This window comes from Mesoplodon mirus (genome assembly GCF_964341445.2).
Source record: "Mesoplodon mirus genome assembly, chromosome: 18".
Taxonomy (NCBI): Eukaryota; Metazoa; Chordata; class Mammalia; order Artiodactyla; family Ziphiidae; genus Mesoplodon; species Mesoplodon mirus.
Window position 1 is genome coordinate 9,479,593 of NC_138994.1, and position 26,992 is coordinate 9,506,584.

At 38.9% G+C, this 26,992-nt stretch overlaps 1 protein-coding gene across 5 annotated transcripts in view; it reads left to right on the forward strand.

The window, feature by feature from the left end:
• The window catches only part of TLK2 (tousled like kinase 2), a 113,287-nt gene that overhangs the window by 30,219 nt on the left and 56,076 nt on the right, over positions 1-26,992 (forward strand). For 4 of the 5 annotated variants that reach the window (XM_082604492.1, XM_082604493.1, XM_082604495.1 and 1 more), the window contains exons 3-7: positions 11,071-11,142; positions 12,084-12,153; positions 13,193-13,236; positions 13,964-14,059; positions 24,881-25,048. In XM_082604492.1, the coding sequence (XP_082460618.1) occupies positions 11,071-11,142; positions 12,084-12,153; positions 13,193-13,236; positions 13,964-14,059; positions 24,881-25,048 (450 nt within the window). The remainder of the gene's footprint in view (positions 1-11,070; positions 11,143-12,083; positions 12,154-13,192; positions 13,237-13,963; positions 14,060-24,880; positions 25,049-26,992) is intronic. The other variant, XM_082604494.1, reaches the window with a different exon arrangement.

The window sequence follows — 26,992 nt, forward strand, 5'->3', positions numbered from 1 at the left end:
GTTGTGGCACACGGGCTTAGTTGCTCCATGGCATGTGGGATCTTCCCGGACCAGGGCTCGAACCCATGTCCCCTGCATTGGCAGGCGGATTCTTAACCACTGCTCCACCAGGGAAGCCCGAGTGCACTGATTTAAGTTTTATTGAGATGTAATTCACACAACATATAGTTTACTCAATTAAGGTATACAATTCAATGGCTCCAAGTGTATTTATAGAAATGTGAAACCATTACCACAATCAATTTTGGAACATTTTCCTCACCTCAAAAACCAAAACCAAAAAACCTTACCCCTTACCTTTCACCCTCAAAATCCCTCTCTCTCTCAGCTCTAGGCAACCATTAGTCTACTTTTTGTCTCGATAGATTTTGCCTGTTCTGAACATTTAATATAAATGGAATCATACAATATGTGGTCCTTTGTGATTGGCTTCTTTCACTTGTCATCATGTTTATAAGGTTTGTTCCTGTATCAGAACTTCATTTCTTTTTATTGCCAAATAATATTCCATTGTATGGATAGACCTCATTTTGTTTATTCATTCTTTCAGTTGATGGACGTTTGGGTTGTTTCCATTTTTTGGCTATTATGAATAATGTGCCATGAACATTCATGTACATGTTTTTGTGTGCACATATGTTTTCATTTCTCTTGGGTATATTCCTAGGAGTGGAATTGCTGGGTCTTATGGTTAAGAGACAGTCCATTAAAGGATGAACATAATATAAAACTAAGGATCTGTCTTTTTTTTTAGTCATTAGTTTAACCCTTTGAGGGACTGCCAGACTGTTTCTCAAAGTGGCTGTGCCATTTATCTCTCCACCAGCAGTATACGAGGGTTAAACTTTCTCCGTATCCTTGCCAACGTCGTATTATCTGGCTTGTTGGTTATATGTGCCAGATCTTGAGTAAATACATAGACTTCCGTAGGCAGGTTTGTCCAGGAGAAAAAACAAAGAATTTCTTATTCTTATTGTTGGACTTGCTTGTCTGGAAATGGATGTTAATAAATTACATGGTTAGGATTTTGCCATTTATTTAGGACTGAAATACTACTAAAAATCATTCATATTAGTTAAGGATTTTCTTGACAGTATACTGTAATATTTTGTTTGCTTGCTAAAACACAAAGTCATTCATTTAAAATCACCCCACTGATTTGACTCTGCTATGGGGTGAAAAGGTGGTGCTAACTAATGACTAAAAAAAGTACAGAGACCCCTAGTTTTAACCCATTAGGTCTAGTCTTTAATGGAGTATCTTTTTTTTTTTTTTGCGGTACGCAGACCTCTCACTGTTGTGGCCTCTCCCGTTGCGGAGCACAGGCTCCGGACACACAGGCTCCGCGGCCATGGCTCGCGGGCCCAGCCGCTCCGCGGCATGTGGGATCTTCCGGGATCGGGGCACGAACCCGTGTCCCCTGCATCGGCAGGCGGACTCTCAACCACTGCGCCACCAGGGAAGCCCTATCTTTTTTTTTTTTAATGGAGTATCTTTTAACTAGCTCAGGTAGTTTGACCCTGTTGTCAGCTGTGCTCCTTTATACTTAAGTTTAACTTTTGTCTGCTGTTCTCAATCCCTTTTAAGATGCCAATTTAGTTCAAGGAGGAAATGAAGACTTTAGAAACTAAACAAATGTTGACATTTAAATTTTTACAAGAGTGAAAGATTAACCTTTGGCCCCCACTTCTACAAGGTTTTCTTAGTTCATATAGGCTTCATTCATGTGCTAAAGGCTGGTTGTCAACATTCGTATTTTAACCTCAGTTTTCATAAGTTTATAACTTGTCCACAAGGTTTTCTTTAGGCTTGTTACTGAAGTATTTTTAAGCCCCCCAAAAGTGCATTTAAGTATATTAAAAGTGTGTTTTATTTTGTTTTGGGGAGCCCTGCTTTTTTTTAAAACGAGAAACTTGACTCTTGTCTGTTTTTTAAATTGTCCATTTGTTGTTTTACTTAAAAAAAAAATCATTAGCAGGAGACAGGGTAATCAGCTTAAATGTTAGCTTAGAAAATAGGGCTTTTACTGAGGAGTCTTAACTTATTATACTTTGTTTAAAAAATTTTTTTTCTTTTATCTTTATTTAAAAAAATAAACTGTTGTGTCAAAGGCTGACTTTCAATAGATTGAAGATTAGGAATGAATCAATCTAGAGTTGGAAAATTAGAAAACAGAGGAAAATGGAGGAAGTAAATGGAATATAACAAAAGTGAGGACTTAGAGAAAAAACGAAATGGATGCTGTTAGTTATGTGATTAATATGAAAATCTCAGTGAATTAGATAATTTCACTCAAAGATAGTAGAAATTAATGTTGACAAAAATAAGGTGTAAAATCAGAATAGACTTCTATAACCAAGGAAAAATCAAGATTATAAAGTTATTTCCTCCTCCTCCTCTTCCTCCTACTCCTTTGAAGCAGTGCAAAAAAATCCACTCCCTGGTTACTGGTGATCTCTCCTAACCTTTCCAAGAAGTAGATAATTCTCATGTTAAATAATAACATAGGAATAATAAACTCTGATAGCAAAACCTGACAGATATGAGGAAGTAAAAGTATAACCTAATTTCATTTATGAATATATAGATGTTTAAATTCAAGTAAAAATGCTTGCGAATGGCTAATTATTTTGTTTCAGGGAGTTTATCCGAAGAATGTTGGACAAGTTCAATATTTTAAAAATGTATTAATAGGACTTCCCTGGCGGCGTAGTGGTTAAGAATCCGCCTGTCAATGCAGGGGACACGGGTTCAAGCCCTGGTCTGGGAGGATCCCACCTGCCGTGGAGCAGCTAAGCCCGTGTGCCACAACTACTGAACCTGCGCTCTAGAGCCCACGAGCCACAACTACTGAAGCCTGCGTACCTAGAGCCTGTGCTCCACAACAAGAGAAGCCACCACAATGGGAAGCCTATAGACCACAACAAAGAATAGTCCCCGCTCGCCGCAACTAGAGAAAGCCCGCGCGCAGCAACAAAGACCCAATGCAGCCTAAATAGATAAATAAATTTATTTAAAAATATATATGTAGCACTCACTTAAAAAATGTATTAATATATGTAGAGATGACTCTATATTAATATATCTAGAGTATAGTGCTACTGAATGCCTAGTAGCACGTATTTTGAAGCCAGGTAGCTTAGGTCTAGATCCTGGCTCTGCTTCTTGCCAGCTGTGTGACGTTGGGGAGTTCACTAAACTTCTCTTATAGTTTCCTCATCTAATAATGAGACTACTGATAGCTATCATATAAGGTTGTCATTAGTTTGCTAGGGCTGCCATAACATAGACCGGGCGGCTTAAACAACGGAAATTTATTTTCTCACAGTTCTGGAGGCTGGAAGTTCAAGATCAGGATGTCAGTAGGACTGATTGCTTTTGAGGCTTTTTCTCCTTGGCTTTCAGATGGCCACCTTCTTGCTGTGTCCTCATATGGTCTTTCCTCTGTGTGTGTGCATGTCTGGTGCCTCTAGGTCCTAATTTCCACTTTGTATAAGGACATCAGTCGTATTGTATTAGGGTCCACCTTAATGACACATTTTAGCTTAGTTACCTCTTCAAAGGCCCTGTCTCCAAATACATTCTGAGGTTTTGGGGGTTAGGACTTCAACATATAAATTTGAGGAAGACACAGTTGAGCCCATTACAGGTTGTTAGGAGGATTAGGTGTGCTAATATAGAATACCTGACTGTGTAGCAAGCACTACCTAAGTATTGTTTACCATTATCATTTCTTAACTATAGCAAGTAGTTATAGAATTCACATTAGTAATAAATAAATAGCAAAAAGTAAAATAAATAATATATTAAAAACTTTAAAATACTTCTAGATTCAAAGGAAGTTGCAAAGAAAAATGTACAGGGAGGTTCCATGTACCCCTTCGCTCCCAATGTGAGCACCTCATGTAATTATAGTACGATATTAAAATCAGGAAATTGACATTGGTGAAATCCACAGAACTCATTTAGATTTCATGTATATGCACATCATTTGTGTGTGTGTGTGTACATGTACTTCTGTGAAATTTTATCACTTGTGTAGCTTATTGTATCCACCACCACGATCAAGATGCAGAACTGCTTCAACAAGACTCTCTCCTGCTACTCCTTTGACAATATTGATTCTTCCAGTCTAAGAACATGCTATATCCTTTGTCTGTATGTCTATCTTCATGCCAGTGCCATACTGTTTTGATTACTGTAGCTTTGTAATAAGTGGAAGTGGGAGACCTCCAACTCTAACTTTTACAAGATTGTTTTGGCTCTTTGCAGTCTTATTACAGTTTTTAATGGTAAAGCACTAGAGGAGTCACCTTGCAAAAAGAAGAACAAAACAGTGTTCTTTATGGTGATTATTTATGTTTTATTCAAAGCAGTAAAATATGAAACAAATAAGAGATATAAATTATGGAAAGGAATGTATAAGCTTATTATTTATAAATGCTATGATTTATATCTAGACAGCAAACTCAAGAGGAACAAACTGCGAGATGATTAGAAAGAATAACAGTTCAGTAAAGTGACTGGCTAAATGAAGTATATGAAAATTATGTAATTCCTGAATGTCAGCAGTATCAGAAAAATAGGAAAAATTGAATCCCAGTTATTTTAACTTGGGAGATGAAGATGAAGATGTCACAGTGGTGAATGGGAGTTAAACTTTGGTAACCCATAAGCTTTTATGCCTTTGGGGTTAATTTCCCCCTGGGGGTAGTAATTGAGGCCAAAGGCTTGAACTGGAACTGTGTAAGGCTGGGAATTGGGAAGGGGCAAACCTGTCTATGAATTAAGACTAGTAGGGCTTCCCTGGTGGCACAGTGGTTGAGAGTCCGCCTGCCGATGCAGGGGACACGGGTTCGTGCCCCGGTCCGGGAAGATCCCACATGCCGCGGAGCGGCTGGGCCCGTGAGCCATGGCCGCTGAGCCTGCGCGTCCGGAGCCTGTGCTCTGCAACGGGAGAGGCCACAACAGTGAGAGGCCTGCGTACCAAAAAAAAAAAAAGACTAATAAAACTGCCCACCAGTCCAGGACATAGGGTGGAAGTGAGCTGCCTAACTTTGGATTGTGGCTGTTAAAAGCCACAAGAAATGGAAACTCCAATTTTGTGTGGAAATCCTGGGCAGGAAAGCTAATGTATAAATATGTTTGGAACTGATGAATGTTGTAGGGCACTGGCAGAGGTGACCATTAAACTTCCCTTGGGACTGACTGCTCCTTAACCCCTGAAATGTGGAGAACTCCCCCAAAGCTGAATATGAACTCGTACAAAACTTATAAAGCACCTTAGTAAAAAGATGCAACAAATAGGAAAATTTACAATTGAAGGACTGATAATAATAGATTGGAACTTAATTATCTAGTATAGTCCATATTCACTTTCTGCCTTTGTCCCAATAATGTCCTTTATTGGTTTTGCTTTGTTTTGCTATCCAGAGTCAAATCAAGGATCATACATTGAATTTAGTCGTGCCTTTTTATCCTCATGTAATTTAGTTCAGTTTTTTTCTGCCTTTTTTGTTTTTTAATGATAGTGACATTTTTGAAAGATAACATTGTTTGCCTAAAAGCCTTTGGTTAGCTCCCTTACTAGACAGTAAGCTGTTTTAGAACAGGGAATGTATGTCATTTATCCCTGCTAATTAAATTTAATCTAATGATTTTATAATAATTTGGGATGCTGTGCATCAGAAAAGGATGGGGAAAGGTAGGATTAAGTGATTCTTAATCCTTTTTTTCTTTTCATTAGACACACATACCCAAGGAACCACAAGGATCCTTGTGCGTCTTGCATTGATATTTCAAACACTACAATGTACACCACTGTTATGCACACTTTACAGTTTATGTCATTATCAGTAATTGCTAATAAAAAATAGGTTCTTCAGTTCTCTCTTGCCACAACTACTGGAGCCTGTGCTGCACAATGGGAGAAGCCACCGCGGTGAGGATCCCATGTACTGCGGCAGGGAGTAGCCACCACTCGCCGCAAATAGAGAAAAACCCACACACAGCAGCAAAGACCCAACACAGCCAAAAATAAATGAAATAAAATAAATTTATAAAAAAAAAAAAAAAAGGAAATGGCAAGTGTGATGAGTGAAGCCCCGCCATTTCCTTTTGAAAATAAGGGATAGGGCTTCCCTGGTGGCACAGTGGTTAAGAATCCGCCTGCCAATGCAGGGGACACGGGTTCAAGCCCTGGTCTGGGAAGATCCCACATGCCGTGGAGCAACTAAGTCCGTGCGCCACAACTGCTGAGCCTGCGCTCTAGAGTCCATGAGCCACAACTACTGAGCCTATGTGCCACAACTACTGAAGCCCACATACCTAGAGCCTGTGCTCCGCAACAAGAGAAGCCACTGCAATGAGAAGCCTGCACACCATAACGTAGAGCCTCCCCTGCTCCCTGCAACTAGAGAAAGCCCCGCACAGCAACGAAGACCCAACGCAGCCAAAAATAAATAAATAAAATAAATTAATTTATAAAAAAAAAAGAAAATGAGGGATAGTTGGTGGGTAAAGTGGTTAGTTAAAATATAGTGTACGGTTTTATTACTATACAGGGGGTGGGAATACTTCATAATGGTTACAATAAAGATAATTCACAAATGGAATATTTTAAGAATTTAGGCATAGAAAGATTCAATTTAAATTATTCTAGAATTCTTATGTAAATAAAGCTCTTTTTTTTCAATTAAAACATCATGGAACTCTTATTATATCTTTAAAGGAATAAGTCCTTTGTTGATTTATGTCACTGGGAATACATGATTTGATTTTATTTCTAATCCCTAGTTTCACTTTATTTTTTTTATTTGCAGTTTCACAAGTATCTATGAAGCTCTCTGGTATATTGTGTTGATTACAGTTTAAAAATACTGCTTTACTATTTGTAATGAGGTGGATAGACCTAGAGCCTGTCATACAGAGTGAAGTAAGTCAGAAAGAGAAAGACAAATACTGTATGCTAACACATATATATGGAATTTAAGAAAAAAAAATGTCATGAAGAACATAGGGGTAAGACAGGAATAAAGACACAGACCTACTAGAGAATGGACTTGAGGATATGGGGAGAGGGAAGGGTAAGCTGTGACAAAGTGAAAGAGCGGCATGGACATATATACACTACCAAACGTGAGGTAGATAGCTAGTGGGAAGCAGCCGCATAGCACAGGGAGATCAGCTCGGTACTTTGTGACCGCCTGGAGGGGTGGGATAAGGAGGGTGGGAGGGAGACGCAAAAGGGAGGGGATATGGAAACATATGTATATGTATAACTGATTAAATTTGTTATAAAGCAAAAAAATAAAATAAAATAAAATTAAGACAAAAAAAAAAATAAAAAATAAAAATACTGCTTTAAGGACACAGTGAAAAGAAAACTTAATACACCCTTAAAGGAATGTAAATTATTTCTGACGCTAAGCCTAGTAACTGTTGTTTTTTTAACAGCCTTATTGAGATGTAATTCATATTCCATACAATTCACCCATTTAAATTACACAATTCATTGGTTTTTAGTATATTCACAGATACATACAACCATCAACACAGTTTTAGAATATTTTTATCACCTCAAAAAGAAACCCCATACCCTTTAGCTATTACCCCCATGTTCTCCAACTCCTCCCCTAAGCAACTACTGTTTACTTTCTGTTTGTCTTAGATTTCCCTATTCTGGATTTTCACATGAGTGGAGTCATTTGATATGTGGTCTGTTGTGACTGGCTTCTTTTACTCAGCAAAATGTTTCCAAGGTTTGTTTATCTTGTAGCATGTATCACTGCTTGATTCCTTTTTATGGTCAAGTAATATTCCATTGTATGAATATACCATATTTTGTGTACCCACTTATTAGTTGATGGATATCTGGATTGTTTCCACCTTTTGGCTTTTGTGAGTAATGCTGCTGTAAAGATTTGTGTCCAGGTTTGTGTGTGTACATGTTTTTATTTCTTTTCAGTATGTACCTAGGAGTAGCATTCCGGGTCATATGTAACTCTGTGTTTAATTGTTTGAGGAACTGCCTGACAGTTTTTGAAAGCACCTGCACTATTTTACATTCCTACCAGCAGTGTGTGAGGTGTGAGGATTCCAGTTTCTCCACATTCTTGTCAGCACTTCGTGTTGTCTTTTTGAATCTAGCCATCCTAGTAGGTGTGAAGTGGTACCCCACTTTGGTTTTGATTTGTGTTTCCCCATTGACTAATGATGTTGAGCTTCTATTCATGTGCTTATTGGCCATTTGTATCTCATCTTTGGAGAAATGTCTGTTTAGACCTTTTGCCCATTTTAAATTGGGTTATCTGTTTATTTCTGAATTGTAAGAGTTCTTTATACAGCATACAGGTACCTTATCAGATGTGTGATTTGCAAATATCTTCTTCTGTGGGTTTTCTTTGTTGATAGTGTCTTTTCAACCGTAAACGTTTTTAATTTTGAAAAAGTCCAGTTTATCTTTTTTTTACTTTCGTTGTCGGCACTTTTAGTGTCATATCTAAGAATTCTTTGCCCAGTTTGAGGTCATGAGGATTTACCCCTATTTTTTTTTTTTTAAGGGAACTTTTTGGCTTCGTTGGATCTTCGTTGTTGTGTGGGCTTTCTTTAGTTGCGGTGAGCGGGGGCTACTCTTCGTTGCAGTGCATGGGCTTCTCATTGCAGTGGATTCTCTTGTTGCGGAGCACGGGCCCTAGGCGCGCGGGCTTCAGTAGTTGTGGCATGTGGGCTCAGTAGTTGTGGCTCGCGGGCTCTAGAGCACAGGCTCAGTAGTTGTGGCGCTCGGACTTAGTTGCTCTGCGGCATGCGGGATCTTCCCGGACCAGGGCTCGAACCCGTGTCTCCTGCGTTGGCAGGTGGATTCTTAACCACTGCGCCACCAGGGAAGTCCCTTTTCCTCTACTTATTTAGTTACTGTTTCCTTTGGTTCCGTGAACATATTTAGGATGGCTATTTTGAAATATTTTTCTGTTAAATCCAGCATCTGGTCATTCTCACCGGCAGTTTCTTTTGCCTGCTTTTTTTTTCTTTTCCTGGTATATAGGTCGTACTTGTTTGTTTCTTTGCATGCCTCATGATTTTTTTGTTGGAAATTGGTCATTTTAGATGATACATTGTAGCACCTCTGGGTACTGATTTCTCATCCTGTTCTTTGGGGCCTTGTTATTGTTATTTGCTTGTTTATTTGTTTAGTGACTGGCTGGATTATTTTAGTGAAGTCTGTTCTACCACCCATACCCCAGAGCTAAGCCTCATGGTATTCCTCAGGGAGGCATGGCTTTAGGTAAGCCTGCAGGTACCCTGTGGTGACTGGTACTCAGTAGGACTCTCTTTTCCTGACCAACCCAGCTGTTAAACTACACTAGTTGTCCAGATTGCTCTCTTGTTTTCAACAGTGCCCCGAGGCATACATTCCTCTACAAACTAATCCAATCAAATTGGGGCTCCTTGGAAGGAAAAGTTTCTGAGGTCAATGTTTGCTATTTGTTCCGACCCCAGGAGGTCTCCTCCCTGGTGTCTTATTCCTTGATTCTCTCCTGCAAACTAGCTGACCTACAGTCTAGACTGTATCTTCATTACACGAATCTCTTTCCGCTTGCCTTTTACCAAACCTCCCTTAGATTTAAACTTGTCCACACTCTGTTGGGAATGAAGTCAAGTCCTTTGGGAAAAGATTTGGTACTACATGTTCCAGCTTTTTCCCCCTGGCAAAATATCTAAGCCAGGGTTCTGGAGCTGGGGGGTGGGGACAGTGAGTAATACTTTTCTGTGAGTGACATTCAGGCTGTAGGAACTGAGTGCCAGGAGGTAGAATGTGGAGATGGGGCACCACGGCAGCTTGTCTCTCCTGGTGTTGAACCACTGTCTCATGAGCTGAGCGAGGGGGCTCTTGGGGTCCCAGTATTCTCAGTTGTCCGTGCCTAAGGCAGAGCCTCTGTTCCACAAGTCGGTGTTGGGCAGAAGGGAGCCTCCTGTCTTTGATGTACTTGCCTGGGACTTAGCCTCAGTAATGGAGGCTGGGGACGGGTTGAGAAGGCCGAAGTCCTGCTCCTCCCAGGAAGAAAGCCCTTGGACTGAGAGCTGGGCGAAGAGGGGACCTTGTGCTCTTGGCTGCAGCAGTCTGGAGCCTTGCTGAGATGGGGGGGGGGCGGGGGTGGGGTGGGGAGAGTGGTCTTGGTTCTAATACCACAGATTTTCACCTTTCAGGCTGAATTTTCATAGATTTTATTGAATGGTTGTCTCTTCATTTGCTGTTTGCCCTTAGGGACCATTGTCAGAGGCTTTGAATGGTGGTTTTTAAAAATAATTTGCATCAGTTTCCCTGAGGAGTGAGCTAGCAGAGATCCTCACGCCATTAGGCTAGAAGTCAATCTCTTGTAACTGTTTTTTGAGCTAGCAGTCATGCCTCTTTTAAAGCATGATTTGGGGGCTTCCCTGGTGGCGCGGTGGTTGAGAGTCCGCCTGCCGATGCAGGGGACACGGGTTCGTGCCCCGGTCCGGGAAGATCCCACATGCCGCGGAGCGGCTGGGCCTGTGAGCCATGGCTTCTGAGCCTGCGCATCCGGAGCCTGTGCTCCGCGGCGGGAGAGGCCACAACAGTGAGAGGCCCATGTACAGAAAAAAAAATAATAATAAAGCATGATTTGGAAAAGTGTTTCCTTCATTATGGTCTCTGACTGCCTCCTCATGAGGAACCCTTGACATACCCCTTAACACCTCAACTTTCAGATATTGCCTGTGTGATACAAGAGGCCAAGAGAATTGATTTTCCCCTGCTTATTTTCCTTAAAGAATGAACTTGCTACATGTGAAAGTACTCTAGAAGGGAAAATTTGCACGAGTTAAGAGTTTATAAAGGAAATGAAAATAAGATTAGCTAGAAAATTTTAACATGAGGGCCCTGTACTATATGGTTGATTGAGTTCTTTTCAAGTTGGCTCAGAGGTGTTGCAGTTAACTCTTGGCCTCTTTGACCTGACTTAGATATCAAAATCAAATGGCTTCTCCTTCATTTTTGCTGTCATCCTTAAATTAGTTTCTTTTGATTCCTTTTTTTTTTTTTCTTTTCAGGGGCCACTCAATAGTGAGTCTTCCAACCAGAGCTTGTGCAGCGTGGGGTCCTTGAGTGATAAAGAAGTAGAGGTAAGAAGCCACATCCATTGCAAGACTTCTCATATTCCCACACTTTTGGTCTGGGTTAAACCATAGCACTGCAAACTCTGGGGTCCTGTTAGGGTCTGTGTGAATGACTCCCCTTTGAGTTGTTTGCTTGTTGTACAGTTGTGATGTGGCCTTGATGGGTTTTTATTATGATAATAATAACCATCAATAAAGGGTAGAGGTTTGCAGTTGTAGCTGAATTAGCCTAGGTGCCATTGAATTTTAGCATTTTTCAGTACTTCAACAGAGTGGGTTAGTGTGGCCCGACAGACTTCAGTAAGAAAATTTGAAGTTTTTTTTTTTAAGGCATACAACCTAGCTGCATAGATAGGTAACCGCTTACTTTGCACTTAGATAAAACTTTCAATAAATTAGTCAGTTGATTATGCATATCTTTCCTGTTTGGAAAAAAGGATTAGATTTAAGCTCTTTTAAAGTAGAAATATTGTGGGAATTCCCTGCTGGTCCAGTGGTTAGGACTCGGCGCTTTCAGTGCCAGGCCCGGGTTCAATCCCTGGTTGGGGAAGTAAGATTCTGCAAGCCGAGTGGCATGGCCAAAACAAACAAACAAAAAGTAGAAATATTGTAACAGCTGCTATCTGAGAGCCTACTATATGCTAGATGCTTGTACTACATTTGTGCTTTGTAAAATAGCTCATGTAATCTTTGCAGCAACCCTGATTTACAGATAAGTAAATTGAAGCTCTGATATTTTGAGCAGTTTGCCAAAAATTGTATAGGTGGCTTGGTTCCAGATCCTGTACTCTTTCCATGACCCTGCTCTAAGAGTAGGACACTCATTTAGGACTTGTCTGAGCAAGTTAAATACCCTTATAAATTTGATATTTTGTACATACTCTCTAATTTTCATAATGTGAAAATTTTAACAAAATGCTAATTGTGATGTATATGATATTTAACAGACTCCTGAGAAAAAACAGAATGACCAGCGAAACCGGAAAAGAAAAGCTGAACCATATGAAACTAGCCAAGGTAGTAATAATTTCACACCAGTAAAAATACTAGATTCTTATGTACTTAGATAGAAAATTTCCAGCTCACACTAAGTAATTAGTTTGTGCACAGGGATTCCTAACAGTGGAGATTTTTATTCCTTAAGGGAATATCAGGCTGTTTATTATAGACTTGCCATTTGATGCACACTTGATGAAACAGTGTCAGTTCTTTGGGGACTCTGGTTTTCCCTGTTGTAAGTTAATGATCTTCTCGCCATGGGTTTGTCTTCAGAGTAAGCATTTATTGTACAGAAAAGAGATTACATTGGAGTTTTAACTATGTCTTGCACTAGATCAGTGATTTGTTAATAATAGGCAAGCAGAAATGGTTTCAGTCACAAGGCTGTCCTTTTACCTACCCTTCTTCCATGTCAGTTATTTAGTTGTACATCGGTGCCCAGTGGAATAAATCTGTAAATGTGATGGTAATAATGCCAAATTTCTGTAAATAATTAAAGAAAGAATAAATGAAATGGTAGGACTTCCAAGAAATGGACACCCTAGTCTTTTTTTTTTTTCCATATTCTTTTAATCTGCAAATCAATTTTTACTTTTTTGGGAGAAAATTTTCCCGAAGTGACAAGGTCACATAAAGTTTTTTGTGAAATAGAATAAACCCTTTTGTTCTGATGAATTTGTTTTGAATTTTTTATCCTCTTAGTTGGGGGTGTAGTTTATAGTTTAGTTTTATTTTGATGCACAGTTGTGGCATGAGTTTTGTTAGTGTACTTGTAAAAGAAAGATTAGTGAATCTTAAAGGAAAGCGAGCTGTGAAAAAGTCTTTCTTTCACTGCTTATTTCGGTCTTTAATTTCGTGGAGGAAACTGTCTTCTGTTTTATGGAGGAAACTGTCTTCTGTTCTTATGATACAGGTTTTTTGGCTCATTTGTTAAAAGTAAGCTTGACATTTGAATTGATAACAACATAGGCAGTTATTGAATACATAGTACACTTTAGCAAATGATGGTTTACTTGTGTTACTGGAAAAACTATACTTACTTTGGTTTTATTTTCAGGGAAAGGCACTCCTAGGGGACATAAAATTAGTGATTACTTTGAGGTAAGTTAAATTTTTGGAAAAAGAAATCTATAGTGATTTTTAAAAAAACCTAAATCCTTTTGTTCATTTAAGGCTTTAGAGAGGAATATATTGCCTTTACTGTGCTCTCCTCCCCTTCCTCCCCATCTTCATCAACCCTATGCTGCCCCGTCTCTATAAGAGGAAACGGCTGCTGATTTCCTAAATTTAAATTTGTTTATGATGTGTCTTTTCTGTGATGATATAAAAATTCACAAATGAGGTGATTTTTCTCTTGGCCAGACTAGGTTTCGTGTCTTACAAAGATTGAAGAGAAATGACTTGGACTCTTGTTTTGTCCTCTTTCCTTTAGTCCACTGGAACCTGTAGTAAGCTCACTGACCCATCCTTAGTGGTTACTGAAGAAGACACTAACATCCACTGTACCACTATATTCCTGCTTCGTGTATTTTGAGACAAGAAGGGAAAACATTCTTCTCTTATGTCCTTTCAAAACCATGTGTACCTTCAGCTTTCTAGCCGTGTTTTCTTTATATCTTGGTACATTTCTGCTGGAGCTCCTCCTTAAAATCTCGTTGAAAAGATAGCAGAATTTGACTTATATGGCATTTTCTCTCTAGAATAAGATATATTGACTTAAAGGGGCCGTATATAATTAAGACCTGTTTGTGTATTAATCTTTTACTCTCCTTATCTGAAGCCTAGTACTGTTGTGAATTATTCATATCCATTTTTCCCTGTTGGCCAGTTTGCTGGGGGAAGCGGGCCAGGAACCAGCCCTGGCAGAAGTGTTCTACCAGTTGCACGATCCTCACCGCAACATTCCTTATCCAATCCCTTACCGGTAAGCATTCACCTGGAGAAATTTGACACCTGTTGTAGGAGACAAGAAGCCCAGGAACACTCGAGCAAAAGTTTCTCTTCCTTTAATTACCCAAGGGGAATGAGGCATTAAGGAGAAACATTCATAGCATTACCTATGAATCACTTAACTTAGATTCAAATCTGTATCAGTAAATTTACATTTTATAAGAGCTGACCCTTTTCTCCCAGTATAATAAATTACTTCTAGGCCTGCAACTCATTGTTCTGTCAAGGAAATGATTTCCAATCCAAACATCAGATTTTTATCCTTGCCAGACTTAAATGTTCCTATAACTAAATTCCTTAAAAAAAATTTGGTCAGTTCCTGGCATTTGAATTATTTTTAAGGCTTACTCGGTGATGTAGTAGAGAAGCTAAAGCTACACAAATTTGGGATAGGTTTGTTTTCTGCCTATAAGTGAGATCTGAAACTCTTAAAAACATTATAGCCAAGTTAGTGGTTCTCAACCGGAGGTAGTTTGTCCCCTCAGGGGACATTTGGCAGTGTTGGAGTAATTATTGGTCAGAAATAGAGGGTGAGTGGAAGGATGCCATAGGCATTTACTGGGCAGAAGCCACGGATGCTGTTAAACATCTTATAGTGCACAGGACAGGTGCCACAACAAAGAATGATCCAGTCCAAAATGACACTAGTGCCAAGGTTGAGAATCCCTGAGCTAGCTAATGTAGGGTTTTGTGTTAATTTGCTCAAGTGCCTTTGGATAATTTGTTGATACCGGTAAGAACTCTGTACTTAAGAGTGTATTATATCTACTGATGCCTCAGGTATTGCTGTGGGATCCAAGGGAAAAGGGAGATCAGGAGTTTTCATCCTCGGTCTCTGTTTAGGAAAGTTGCTTTTCTCTGCCTTAGCAGAGTTGATTAATACTACTTTTTCCCTAAATGATGTAGTCTTCTGTATTGTTAAAGTATTTTAAAATATCCTTCCCCTCTTCTCTCTCATGAAAACATGCATTCATTAGGGTGATTATAATTATTAAAGCACTTAGGAAAATGTATTCAACTTGAAATTTTTGTCATATTTAAAAATTTTAGGAATGTTTGATGTGTAGATCTGTTTGGTTAGGTTGAGGTTTGTTAGATAACTTTCGAGGAGGCCTATATCTATATTTTTATTAAGTTTTAAACCAGTTAAAGTTTTAAAATGTTAAATGAGATTGCAGAATTATCTATTTGGGATGAATATGATTTGTAGAATTTTGTTGTCTATTACTCTTCTCTTCCTGAAAAAGATTTTTTTTTCATTTGGTTTTTAGTAGTGTGACCACCCATCTATCATGTGTCCATTTAAGTCAGGTCTTACCTGAAAACAAAAGAGATGATTCAATGATCTGTAGACATTTCTGCTACCTCTATGAATGGTGGTGGGGCCTCATCATTATTATGCAAATCTAAGTATATCTTGGGTGTTAAAATAGGAACCAAGCCTTAATTTCCTTTTTCCATTGCACTGAGAAGCTCTTTATCCTTCTAACTTAGATTCTGTGTTTCATTGTTATAATTACTGATTTGTGTATACCCTTCAGTTCCCTTTCCCCACTCTCTCTCCATCATATCTGCCTGAAAAAACTCATCCCTGGTTATCTAATTTTCCACCTTTTCCTTGTATAAGCAGCTCAGCATGGTTAGAGGAAAGCACATATACCCATGCTGACGGATCTCACTTTAAGTTCATGACCACCAACCTCATGAACCCCCTAGTTGCTGCCAGTCCTATTATATTTCCATAGTTAGTTCCCTTTCCTAGATGAATATTTCATATTTTTGTTATTTCCTGCAAGCCTCCAGCAACACTTCCTCCTCTACTATTTCAACTGATGGCTTTACTTTTTTATTTTCCTGAGAAAGTAGAAACAATCAGAAGAGAACTTTCACATGCACCTGTGCCAAATCTACCAAGTTACTTGTATCATTATCCATATCTGCATTTTAGGATGAAAGAACTTGCCAGCCCTTTACTTGGACACTGGTTTCCCTGAAAATTACATATACAACTCTACTTGACATTTCCACTTACATAACTAAATGGACAGCTTAAAAACATCCACAGAGGAACTCTTGCTCACTAGCAAAACAACAACAATCTGCTCTTCCTGCAGTCTACCCTGTCCTGGTAAATGACAGTTTACTCTGTCCAGTTTTTCAGATCATAACTTCATGCCCCGTATCTAACCCGTCAATAAATCCTGTTTTCTTTTAAAAAAAATACCCAAATCCCAACCTCTTTTCTATTCTTTTGGTTCTCTGCATTAAATCTCCAAAGTGGTCTCCCTGTTTCTGCCTGTGTCTCACCTATTTTCAGTATAATAGCCAGAATGATTCTGTGAAAAAATTAAGACAGATCCTGCTCAAAACTGTCCAGGAACTAGTCCAGACTGTTCTGGGCTTACATGGCCTAGAAGCTCCTACATGATCTTTGCTCCCCTCATCCGCCTGACTCCATCTGCTCCCCCCTCACCCTCATACCACTCCAGCCATGCTGGCCTCCTTGAAGTCCCTTGAACATTGTGAAGCACTCTTTTGCTTCACGGCCTTTGTACCTGCTATTCCCTCTTCCAGGAATAGCATGATTAGCAATCTCTTCATCAGGCTGTTGCTCAAAAATGACCTTATCAGAGAGGTCTCTCCTGGCCAACTTCTTTAAATATCAGTCCCTCTCACCTTGTAACTCTGTCCCTAATCCTGCTTTAATTCTGTTATTACTACCTGACATATGTATTTAAATTTTGATATATATGTAAATTTTTTCATTGATTCATATTTATACATATAGAAGTGTATACATGTAAGTCTACAGCTTAATGAAGTTTCACAAACTGTGTACCAGTACAAGAAACAAAATGCCAGGCCCTCCAGAAACCCCCTTATGCTCCCTTCCAGTCATTAGCCCCCTCCCGGCCACTGGGGATAGCCACTATCCTGACTTCTCACAGTACAGGTGGGTTTTTTTGTTTTTGTACTTTGTATAAAAGGAATCATACAGTATATACTCTTGTGTCTGGCTTCTTTCGTTCAACATTACTTTTGTGAGATTCATCCATACTGTGTGTTGTTGTAGATCATTCATTGTCGTTGTGTGGTATAATTTTAATATTTTTATTTAATAATTTACATATCTTAATTTTTAACTATACAATTAGTCTATTGCCCAGCTTCTCCCACCAGAATGTTAATCCTAAGAGAGCAGGGATTTTGTTTTATTTACTGCTGTTTCCATCTCTTACAGTGTTTATTACATAAAGATGCAATCATTTTAACTATTCCCCCCCGCCACCCTTCACATGGAATAGATATCTTGTTCAATTTTTAGTCTCTTAACACCCAAAACAGTGTTGGGTACACAGTGGGGGCTCAAGACTATTTGTCAAAAGGGAAGAATGGATAAAGAATTACTTTAGCATTTTTCCCCCAAGTGATTCTTTTATATTTTTTATTAAATACAAGAAAGTACATAAACCGTGAGCCTTTTAATACAGGCGTTGGTAAACTACAGCCCACACTTAGCAAGCTAAGAATGATTTTTAGATTTTTTGAGCTGTATAGACAAAGAAGAATATATATCACAGAGATGATATGTTACCTGAAAAGCCTAACATATTTCTATCTGACCCTTCACAAAAAATGTTTCCAGGAAATCATTATGAGGTTAACTCCATGTAATCATCACTTAGGTCAGAAAGTAAAATATTTCCAGCACCCTGGAAACCTTCCCTGGTCACAACCCCCTCCCAATACCCTAGAAACAACCACTGTTCTAATTTTTGTGATTATCATTTGCTTTTCCTTATAGTGTGACCACATATGCATACCTAAACACAATAGTTTAGTTTTGTCATTACGATAATTTTGTTAAACATGGCATTTAATCACAGTGTTTAGATCTTCTGTATTCTGACTTTTGGCTGTTTGTTCTGTCAGTTACTAAGAGAGGTATATTTATGATTCTCATGATTGTGGGAGTAGTTTGTTTCTTCCTGTATATATATTTTTGCTTTATGTATTACTAAGTGATTCTCTTCATTTCTTCTGATACTTTTTGCTCTAAATGCAGTATATCTGATATTTAGTATATCCAAACCACTGTATGGTGTAAATACTTCCATTTTTATACTATCAACTTTTCATTATTTTGTTTTCAGAGTATCTGACAAATATCATATAGTTGAAATTTTTTTCTTTATTCAGTCTAAAATCTTTTTTTTTTTTTTTTTTTTTTTTTTTTTTGCGGTACGCGGCCTGCTCACTGTTGTGGCCTCCCGTTGTGGAGCACAGGCTCCGGACGTGCAGGCTCAGCGGTCATGGCTTCACGGGCCCAGCCGTTCCGCGGCATGTGGGATCTTCCCGGACCGGGGCACGAACCCGCGTCCCCTGCATCGGCAGGCGGACTTTCAACCACTGTGCCACCAGGGAAGCCCGGTCTAAAATCTTTTTTAGGGAATTCCCTGGCGGTCCGGTGGTTAGGACTTGGCACTTTTACTGCTGGGGCCCAGGTTCGAGTGCTGGTTGGGGAACCAAGATACTGCAAGCTGCGCGGCACGGCCAAAAAAAAAAAATCTTTTTTAAGCTTCAGTATTTATCCTATTTATATTTAATCAACTTATCATTATATTGGTTTTTTTTTTTAATAAATTTATTTATTTATTTATTTATAGCTGTGTTGGGTCTTCGTTTCTGTGTGAGGGCTTTCTCTAGTTGTGGCAAGCGGGGGCCATTCTTCATTGCGGCGCGTGGGCCTCTCACTATTGCGGCCTCTCTTGTTGCGGAGCACAGGCTCCAGACGCGCAGGCTCAGTAGTTGTGCCTCACGGGCCCAGTTGCTCCGTGGCATGTGGGATCTTCCCAGACCAGGGCTCGAACCTGTGTCCCCTGCATTGGCAGGCAGATTCTCAACCACTGCACCACCAGGGAAGCCCCTATATTGGTTTTAAATATACCAGCTTTTAATGTATTTTCTGTTTATCTTGCCTGTTCTATGTTACTTTTTCTTTCATTCCTTGTTTTCATTTGGATTAAAAAAATTATTTCATATTTTTCTCCTCCACTAGTATGTAGGTCCTATGTGTTGTTTCTCTTAGAAGTTACCACAGGTATCTTTTAATATGCCAAAGTTTGATGTTAATAGTATCTTTGCCCTCCTCCCAAATATATGATAACCTTGATTCCATTTATGTGCTACTGCTTTGGTGGTGGTGGTGTAGGTTTATATTTTGCCAATTTTTTTTAGTCTCATAAAACATCATTATTACACTGTCAGTGTTCATTTAGATTTATCTATATACTTACCTCTTTGCACTTCTTCCCGTTTTTACATATTACACCTTCCACTCTAGGGTCACTTCCTTCTGCCTTCAGTGGTCCTTTAGTATTCTTTTAGTACAGTGTTTATCTGCTGGGGGTTAACTCTCTAGGTTTTTGTTTGCTGAAATAACTTTATTTTGCCCTTATTCTTGAAAGATGTTTATGCTCTGTATATTTCTAGATGGGCATTTTTTATCTTTTCACACTATTGAGTATATCATTACCATCTTCTGGTTCTCATTGTTACTACTGAGAAAACAGTTTTCATTTACTTGTTATTTCTTTGAAAGTATCTGCTCTGCTTCCCCCCATCCCCTGCTGCTTTTAACACTTTTATATGTGGTGTTCTGCAGTTTTACTATGATGCATCCTTTTATTTTCTCTTGTAATTTGTTGGGCTTCTGGTATTTGTGGGTTGGTGTCTTGTACCACTTCTGAATAATTATTTGCCATTGTCTTCAGATATTATCTTGGCCCTGTTCCTTTTTCCTCCACCTATAAAATATCAGTTAACCGTATGTTAGACTGTCTCACTTTATCACCATGCCCCTTAACTTCTTTTTCTTTTGGTCTCTGTATGCTCCATTCTGGATAGTTCTTGCCTTTCAGTTCCCAAATTCTCTGTTTTGGTGTATCTAATTTGCCCTATTGAATTCTTAGTTTTTGTTATTTTATGTTCCCTGCAGATATATTCAAACTTGTCTTTTATTTTTTTAATCTAGTAGACATAGTTGTTTTATAACCTGTCTGTTAATTCTTGTATTTGAAGGGTTTTTTTGTTGTTGCTGTTGTTTTTTTTTTTTTTGAGGTGCGCGGGCCTCTCACTGCTGTGGCCTCTCCCGTTGTGGAGCACAGGCTCCGGACGCTCAGGCCCAGCAGCCGTGGTTCACGGGCCCAGCCGCTCCGCGGCATGTGAGATCTTCCCAGACCAGGGCTCGAACCCGTGTCCCCTGCATCGGCAGGCGGACTCTCAACCACTGCGCCACCAGGGAAGCCCTGCAGTTTTTTTTGAACCTGTTTCTGCTGTCTCCTCTTTTTCCTAGTTGTTGCTTAGGGCTTTATTTCTTTACTTTTTTTTTTTTTTTTGTGGTACGCGGGCCTCTCACTGTTGTGGCCTCTCCCGTTGCGGAGCACAGGCTCCGGACGCGCAGGCTCAGCGGCCATGGCCCACGGGCCCAGCCGCTCCGCGACATGTGGGATCTTCCCGGACCGGGGCACGAACCCGTGTCCCCTGCATCGGCAGGCGGACTCTCAACCACTGCGCCACCAGGGAAGCCCAGGGCTTTTTTTCTTTTATACTTTTGGTTTTTTGTCTTTGTGCTGCTCATTGTTCTTGAAAAATTATTTGTGAAATTTCTTTGAGATCAAGAATAAGATATGTTCCTCCAGGGAGAATTTTTATTTGCTTCTTTCAAGTGCCTAGAGATTCTACCCATCTCTACAAAATACTGAATTCATGGCTTGCATTTTGTCTGTTTGGTTTGCTTATTTTGTTTCTTTCTTTCAACCACCCAGGCATTATTGATTCCGATTATGTTAACGTTTCTCAGGGGAGCCTCCACCGCTGCATGGCCAAGGCAACTTCACTGCAGCTCCCTGAGGGCAGGGGAAATATTTCTTCTGGCTTACATTTTCCCTGAGGCTGTAACCCTTTGGAAGTGTAGCTAAAGTGGGAAGGATTTCATAATGAACCCCCTACTCTGGGTGGGCTTTGGCTTATGACTATCCAGTTGGCAACATGGTGCCCTAGAAATGGAAATTCAAGATCTGCAGGTACTCTTAGGGCAGATGTGACTTTGTTTCCCTTAGGTTTTGCCATGACAGACCCCTACTATTTTATCAACTTTTCATTGCTTTTAATATCTTTTTTTAATATTTTGTCCTGTCTTTACAGTTGTTTTCTAAGGGGAGGTTGGTACAAACATCCCAGCCTGTTGTATTTCCAGAGATATTTAAAGATCTTTCAGCCCTTGGCAAATATTTATTGAATGTATAACAGAATGGTTTGTTTTAATATTTCAGCTTCAATGATACAGTCTCCCAAGTAGTGAGAATACTGTGAATGAGTATTACAGGTATTCTGGAGCCTGAATTTAAACCATTTTATTGGTTAGGGCAGGAGTGTTATTTTTAAAGTGGTAGATTCTACTCATAGATTTTTTAAAAAATAAGTTTTTTGTCAGGATCATTTTGATTAGTCTATTTTACTTTTATTTTCTAAAATGAAAGTGTTAAATAGTTTTCCCTGATAAAGGGATACATGCTGATTATGAAAGTCCAACAGTTGAGGAGTGGTAAAATATAAAGTCCTTTCCACAAGAGCTATTATTAAAGAGTTTAGTGGGCATATATGTGTATATATGTATGTTCATGTAGTAGATTTCCTCATTTTCATTGTATTTATTTAATCAATAGCCTTAAACATTTTGTATTCTGTAAGTAATGCTGTAATGAATGTCCTTGTATATACATCTGTACTTACGCATGCTTTTCCCTTTGGATAAATTTCCAAAGTATAGCTCCCAAATCAAAGAATATGCTCACTTTAAAATGTCATCACATGGGGCTTCCCTGGTGGCGCAGTGGTTGAGAGTCCGCCTGCCGATGCAGGGGACACAGGTTCGTGCCCCAGTCCAGGAAGATCCCACATGCCACGGAGCGGCTGGGCCCGTGAGCCATGGCCGCTGAGCCTGCGTGTCTGGAGCCTGTGCTCCACAACGGGAGAGGCCGCAACAGTGAGAGGCCCGCGTACCGCAAAAAAAAAAAAAAAAAAGTCATCACATGAATGATAAAGAAGATGTAGTGTATGTGTATACACACACACACACACACACACACACACACAATGGAATATTAGCCATAAAAAGAATGAAATATTGCCATTTGCAGCAACATGGATGGACTTAGACATTATCATACTAAGTGAAGTAAGCCATACAGAGAAAGACAAATATCATATGATATAGCTTATATGTGGAATCTAAAAAAAAAATGTTACAAATGAACTTATTTACAAAACAGAAATAGACCCACAGACATAGAAAACAAACTTATGGTTACAAAAGGGGAAAGGGTGGGTGGATAAATTAGGGGTTTAGGATTAACATATAACATACTACTGTATATAAAATAGATAACCAACAAGGACCTACTGTATAGGACAGAGAACTGTACTCAATATTTTGTAATAACCTAAAAGGGAATCTGAGAAATAATATATATATTCAGTTATATATAAATATATATAACTGAATTATTTTGCTGTACACCTGAAACTAACACAGCATTGTAAATCAACTGTGTGTCAATTTAAAATAAATATCACCACATAATTGCTAGCAGGCTGTCTGTCAGCAGTTTGAGAGCCCCAATTTCTGCCTACCCTTCTAGTACTGAATTTTATCATTATAATCTCTGCCAGTGAGAAAATACCTTGTTTTAACTTGCATTTCTTCATCAGTGATATTAAACATCTTTTCATATGATTAATGGCCTTTTGGATTTCTCTTTTAATGCTTATTCAGTTCCTTTGCCTATTTATTTATTAGTGTATTGTCTTACTGATGGGTAGGAGCACGTTATTAAGATTGTTAACTCATTGTCATTTATATTGTAAATATTTTTTGCCTGTTTGTAATTTATTTTTTTATGTTGACTTTTACCATTCAGAAGTCAAAAAATTTGAAGTAGTCAAATTTATCAGTGTTTTTCCTTTATGACTTACTGGTTTTGTCTTACTCTTAGATGTTTCTATATGGTTTGTATTTTTACTGTCATGTTTAAAAAGTCCTTCACCACTAGAAAGTCATAAAAGCATTTGTTTATATTTTCTTATAATTTTTATGTATGCTATAAGGAAGCAATCTACTTTTCCTTTTTTCTAATATCAACACACATATCCTATCATCTTTGTAATAAATTCCCACTAATTAGAAATGCACTATAATCACAAATTATACATCCATTTTATATGGGTCCGTTTCTGAATTTTCTGTGCCACTGATCAATCTGTCTGTTCCTGTACCAGTGTTATGCTCCTTTGGTTAATGTTGCTTTGCAGTAAGTTTTAATAGCTGGTCAGGTTCCCTGATACCCTTTATCAAAAATTATGTGGCTAATTTTGATGATTTTTCCAAGTGGACCTCAAAATTAACCCGTGAAAATCCACAAAACAATCCCCCAAAAGAGCAAGAGAGAAGCTAGATGATCTCTATACTACCACAACACCTTCTCTTACAAAAACAGAAGCAAAAATACACAAAAAGCCCTAAGTAAGCATTGGCTTTAAGAGAGATTTGACATGTTTAAAATTTTAACTCAGGAGCATGGTATTGCCATTTAATTTAGGTCATCTTTTATATTTGTCAGTGAAGCTGTGAGGTTTTTTTAAATGTGTAATCTGCATATTTCTTAAGTTTCCTTTTAAGTATTTTACAGATATTTTGAATCTGCTTTTTCTTCTGTTACTACTTGTTCAGATTATAATCAGTTGTGATATGTGGGGAAGTTATTGATTTTTGTGTATTTATTTTATACTTGGCCATCTTACTGAACACTTATTTGTTATTTTTTAGTTGCGTTGTTTGGTTTCCTTTGTGAATAGTTATATCATCCGAAAGTGACACTTTTTAATGTTTAATATTTTCTAATATTTATACCTCATATTGTTTTCCTTATCACTTTGGCTAAAAATTCTATGATAATGGTGAATGATTATGATATTAATGTATCAACCCCTAACTAGTTCCCAATTTTAATGAAAGTGCCTCGAGTATAGCACCATTAATTATATTTCTGTTTATTTCTGAAAAAATACTCTTTGTTGTGTTAAACAGGGATACTCCCAGTTTCTGTGGGGTTTTTTTTACGCATTGCCCAACAATGTGCAAATGTGCAAATCTTGTTTGGGGTCTAAAGGAAAGAATTTTGATTCTCTGCCCTCACCCCCCAAATTAATTTAATGAATTACATCAGTAGAGAGAATAATGAACTATCCTTACATTCCTGGAATAAACCGTACATGATTGTGGTATATTCTTTTGTTTGTATTTATTTTATATTTTTGCATATAGGTATAGTAGGGTGAGAATAGAATAGAGTGAAAATAAGTTCTACCTGTAGAGTAGGGGACAAATGCCTTAATCTTTGTTAATCTAGAGGAGAGAAATAGCATTTCCTTTGTAGAATTGAGGGTATTATGCAGTTGTTTGTTGAACTCTACAAAGTAACCTGCAAATTCAGAGTTATGTAAATATAGAACCATTAAAATGTAATTTTATGGAATTTGAGTAAGATACTAGCTCAGGTTTTTAGATAGGTCATAATCCAGTGATAATGTTGTTATGCTTTCCATATTTGTTTGCAGAGGTGTTTTCTTAAAAAAATTCTTATATCTGATAACCATGTTTTAATCTGTTGCATGTTTTGGCAGTATCAGATTTTCTTTCTCATGTAATTTGTGTGTTTTCTCTAATGTTTTCCAGCGGCGAGTAGAACAGCCCCTCTATGGTTTAGATGGCAGTGCTGCAAAGGAGGTACCAGAGGAGCAGTCTGCTCTGCCAACCCTGATGTCAGTGATGCTGGCAAAACCGCGGCTCGACACAGAGCAGCTGGCACAGAGGGGAGCTGGCCTCTGCTTCACTTTTGTTTCAGTGAGTACTAAGGCCAAGTTTATGCAGATCCTTGTTTTCCTGGAGCTCTGAGATGAAGTTTGAGTAATTATTTTGGTGGACAGATGATGATTTCTAACTCTGTGTTACTTTTAAAGGTATGTGTTTGTACTCAGTCCTGCTTGGTTCAAGGGGGCTGAGAGAGACTGCTCTGTCAAAGTCTGAGTGTACCATGGGAAGGAAAACACAATCTTAGGTTGACAAAGAAGAAAAGAAAATAATTGTAATAATGGAATCAAATTCCATTAGAATTAAAAATAAAATCTCCAAACTCCAGCCGTCACTTATTTAAAGTAATATTGAAGTTAATAAAATCTTAGTGTGGGGACGGGCAGGCTCACCAGTCATTTCTCCCGTGTGGTACTTGGGCAGCCTACATGCTTGCCTGCTCTCACTTCTTCAGAGTGTTAGCACAGTTACTTTTTCCAAGAAGATTTGGCTCCGTGTCTGCTCCTTTCAGCTTGCTTCTTTCTTCTTCCTTGAAGAACAAGATTTGATTATTATAAATGTTTGACTCCCATTTTTTATTTGCCGAATTGTAATGCAGTTTGGCTTAAAAGTTGTTGCTTTTCTTGGTTTCTTTGCCCTACCAAGTACCTGTTTGTTGCCGAGGATGGTATAAAGCAAGAGAAAGCCCCATTGCCCTATTCCTCCATTTTTTTTTTTTTTTTTTTTTTTTCTCCCGTTGCGGAGCACAGGCTCCGGACACACAGGCTCCGCGGCCATGGCTCGCGGGCCCAGCCGCTCCGCGGCATGTGGGATCTTCCGGGATAGGGGCACGAACCCGTGTCCCCTGCATCGGCAGGCGGACTCTCAACCACTGCGCCACCAGGGAAGCCCTATTCCTCCATTTTTAGGGGCATCATTTAGAGCTGATGTCACCATTGATCAAAATTTCTTTCCCTCTTACTGGTTCATTTTCTCCAGTAATAATCTGTTTCCTCTTTATTTGCTCTGTGGATTCTGAGTAAATAAATTTCTAATCTCTGGTATTAACCCACATGCGATTGTATTAAGAAAGGCCATGGAATGGTGGGTGTCTTAAGGAAAGGAGATAAAAATAATATAATTAGATAGGGATCATTGTGTATTATTTGGATCGATTCCTCCCTCCCTCCCTCCCTCCCTTCCTTCCTTCCTCAGCTTAAAACAGCACCCATTTATTACCTCACAGTTCTGTAAGTTTGGGGGTAATTTGTTGCAGAGCAATAGAGGACTAATGCACATGGCTTTATCCTTAATGCCTGTTTTTCCTCACATTCTACATCTAATCCATCAGAAAATATACTTATATCCAGAATCTGACCATCTCTTACCATCTCCACTGCCACCACAATGGCCCACCATCTCTCTGCTTTGGAATACTTTCTTGTAGTTATTACTGCTTTCCCTCAAAGAAGAGGTAATACAGCTTTTTAAAAACGTACAAATTTTTTTGTTGTTGTTTAACATCGAAAGAATGGAGAAACTTCTTGTGTGAAGACAGTATAATTTTGTGCTTCAGTGGCAAAGGAGACAAAACGTAAAATGGGAGAATTGATCAGTATAATATTTTGAGTGGGCCTGACAGTAGTATGGAATAGTTTGTATGAGAATGCAGTAATGTTGTTTTAGAGAATGTTTGTCTCTCTATGTATGTATATATTTCATTGTGTGACAGGCACATAGTCAAATACACAGGATTTTGATTAGCAAGAACTCGTTCCCCTGATGCGAGCCTTCCGTCAGAGGTATGGGCATGCAGGCTGGGGGCGGGTACACGTGAAGGACAACCACCTGCTCAGTCCTGTCACCTAGTACTCAGGCTGTCAGAGGAGTTGCACATGCTACAGCCAGATTGCTCTCATGTGGAAGAGAGATGACAGAGGAGTAAGAAAATAATCATGTCTGAAGAAGCAACATGGAAGCAGTATAAAAACCAAAGGC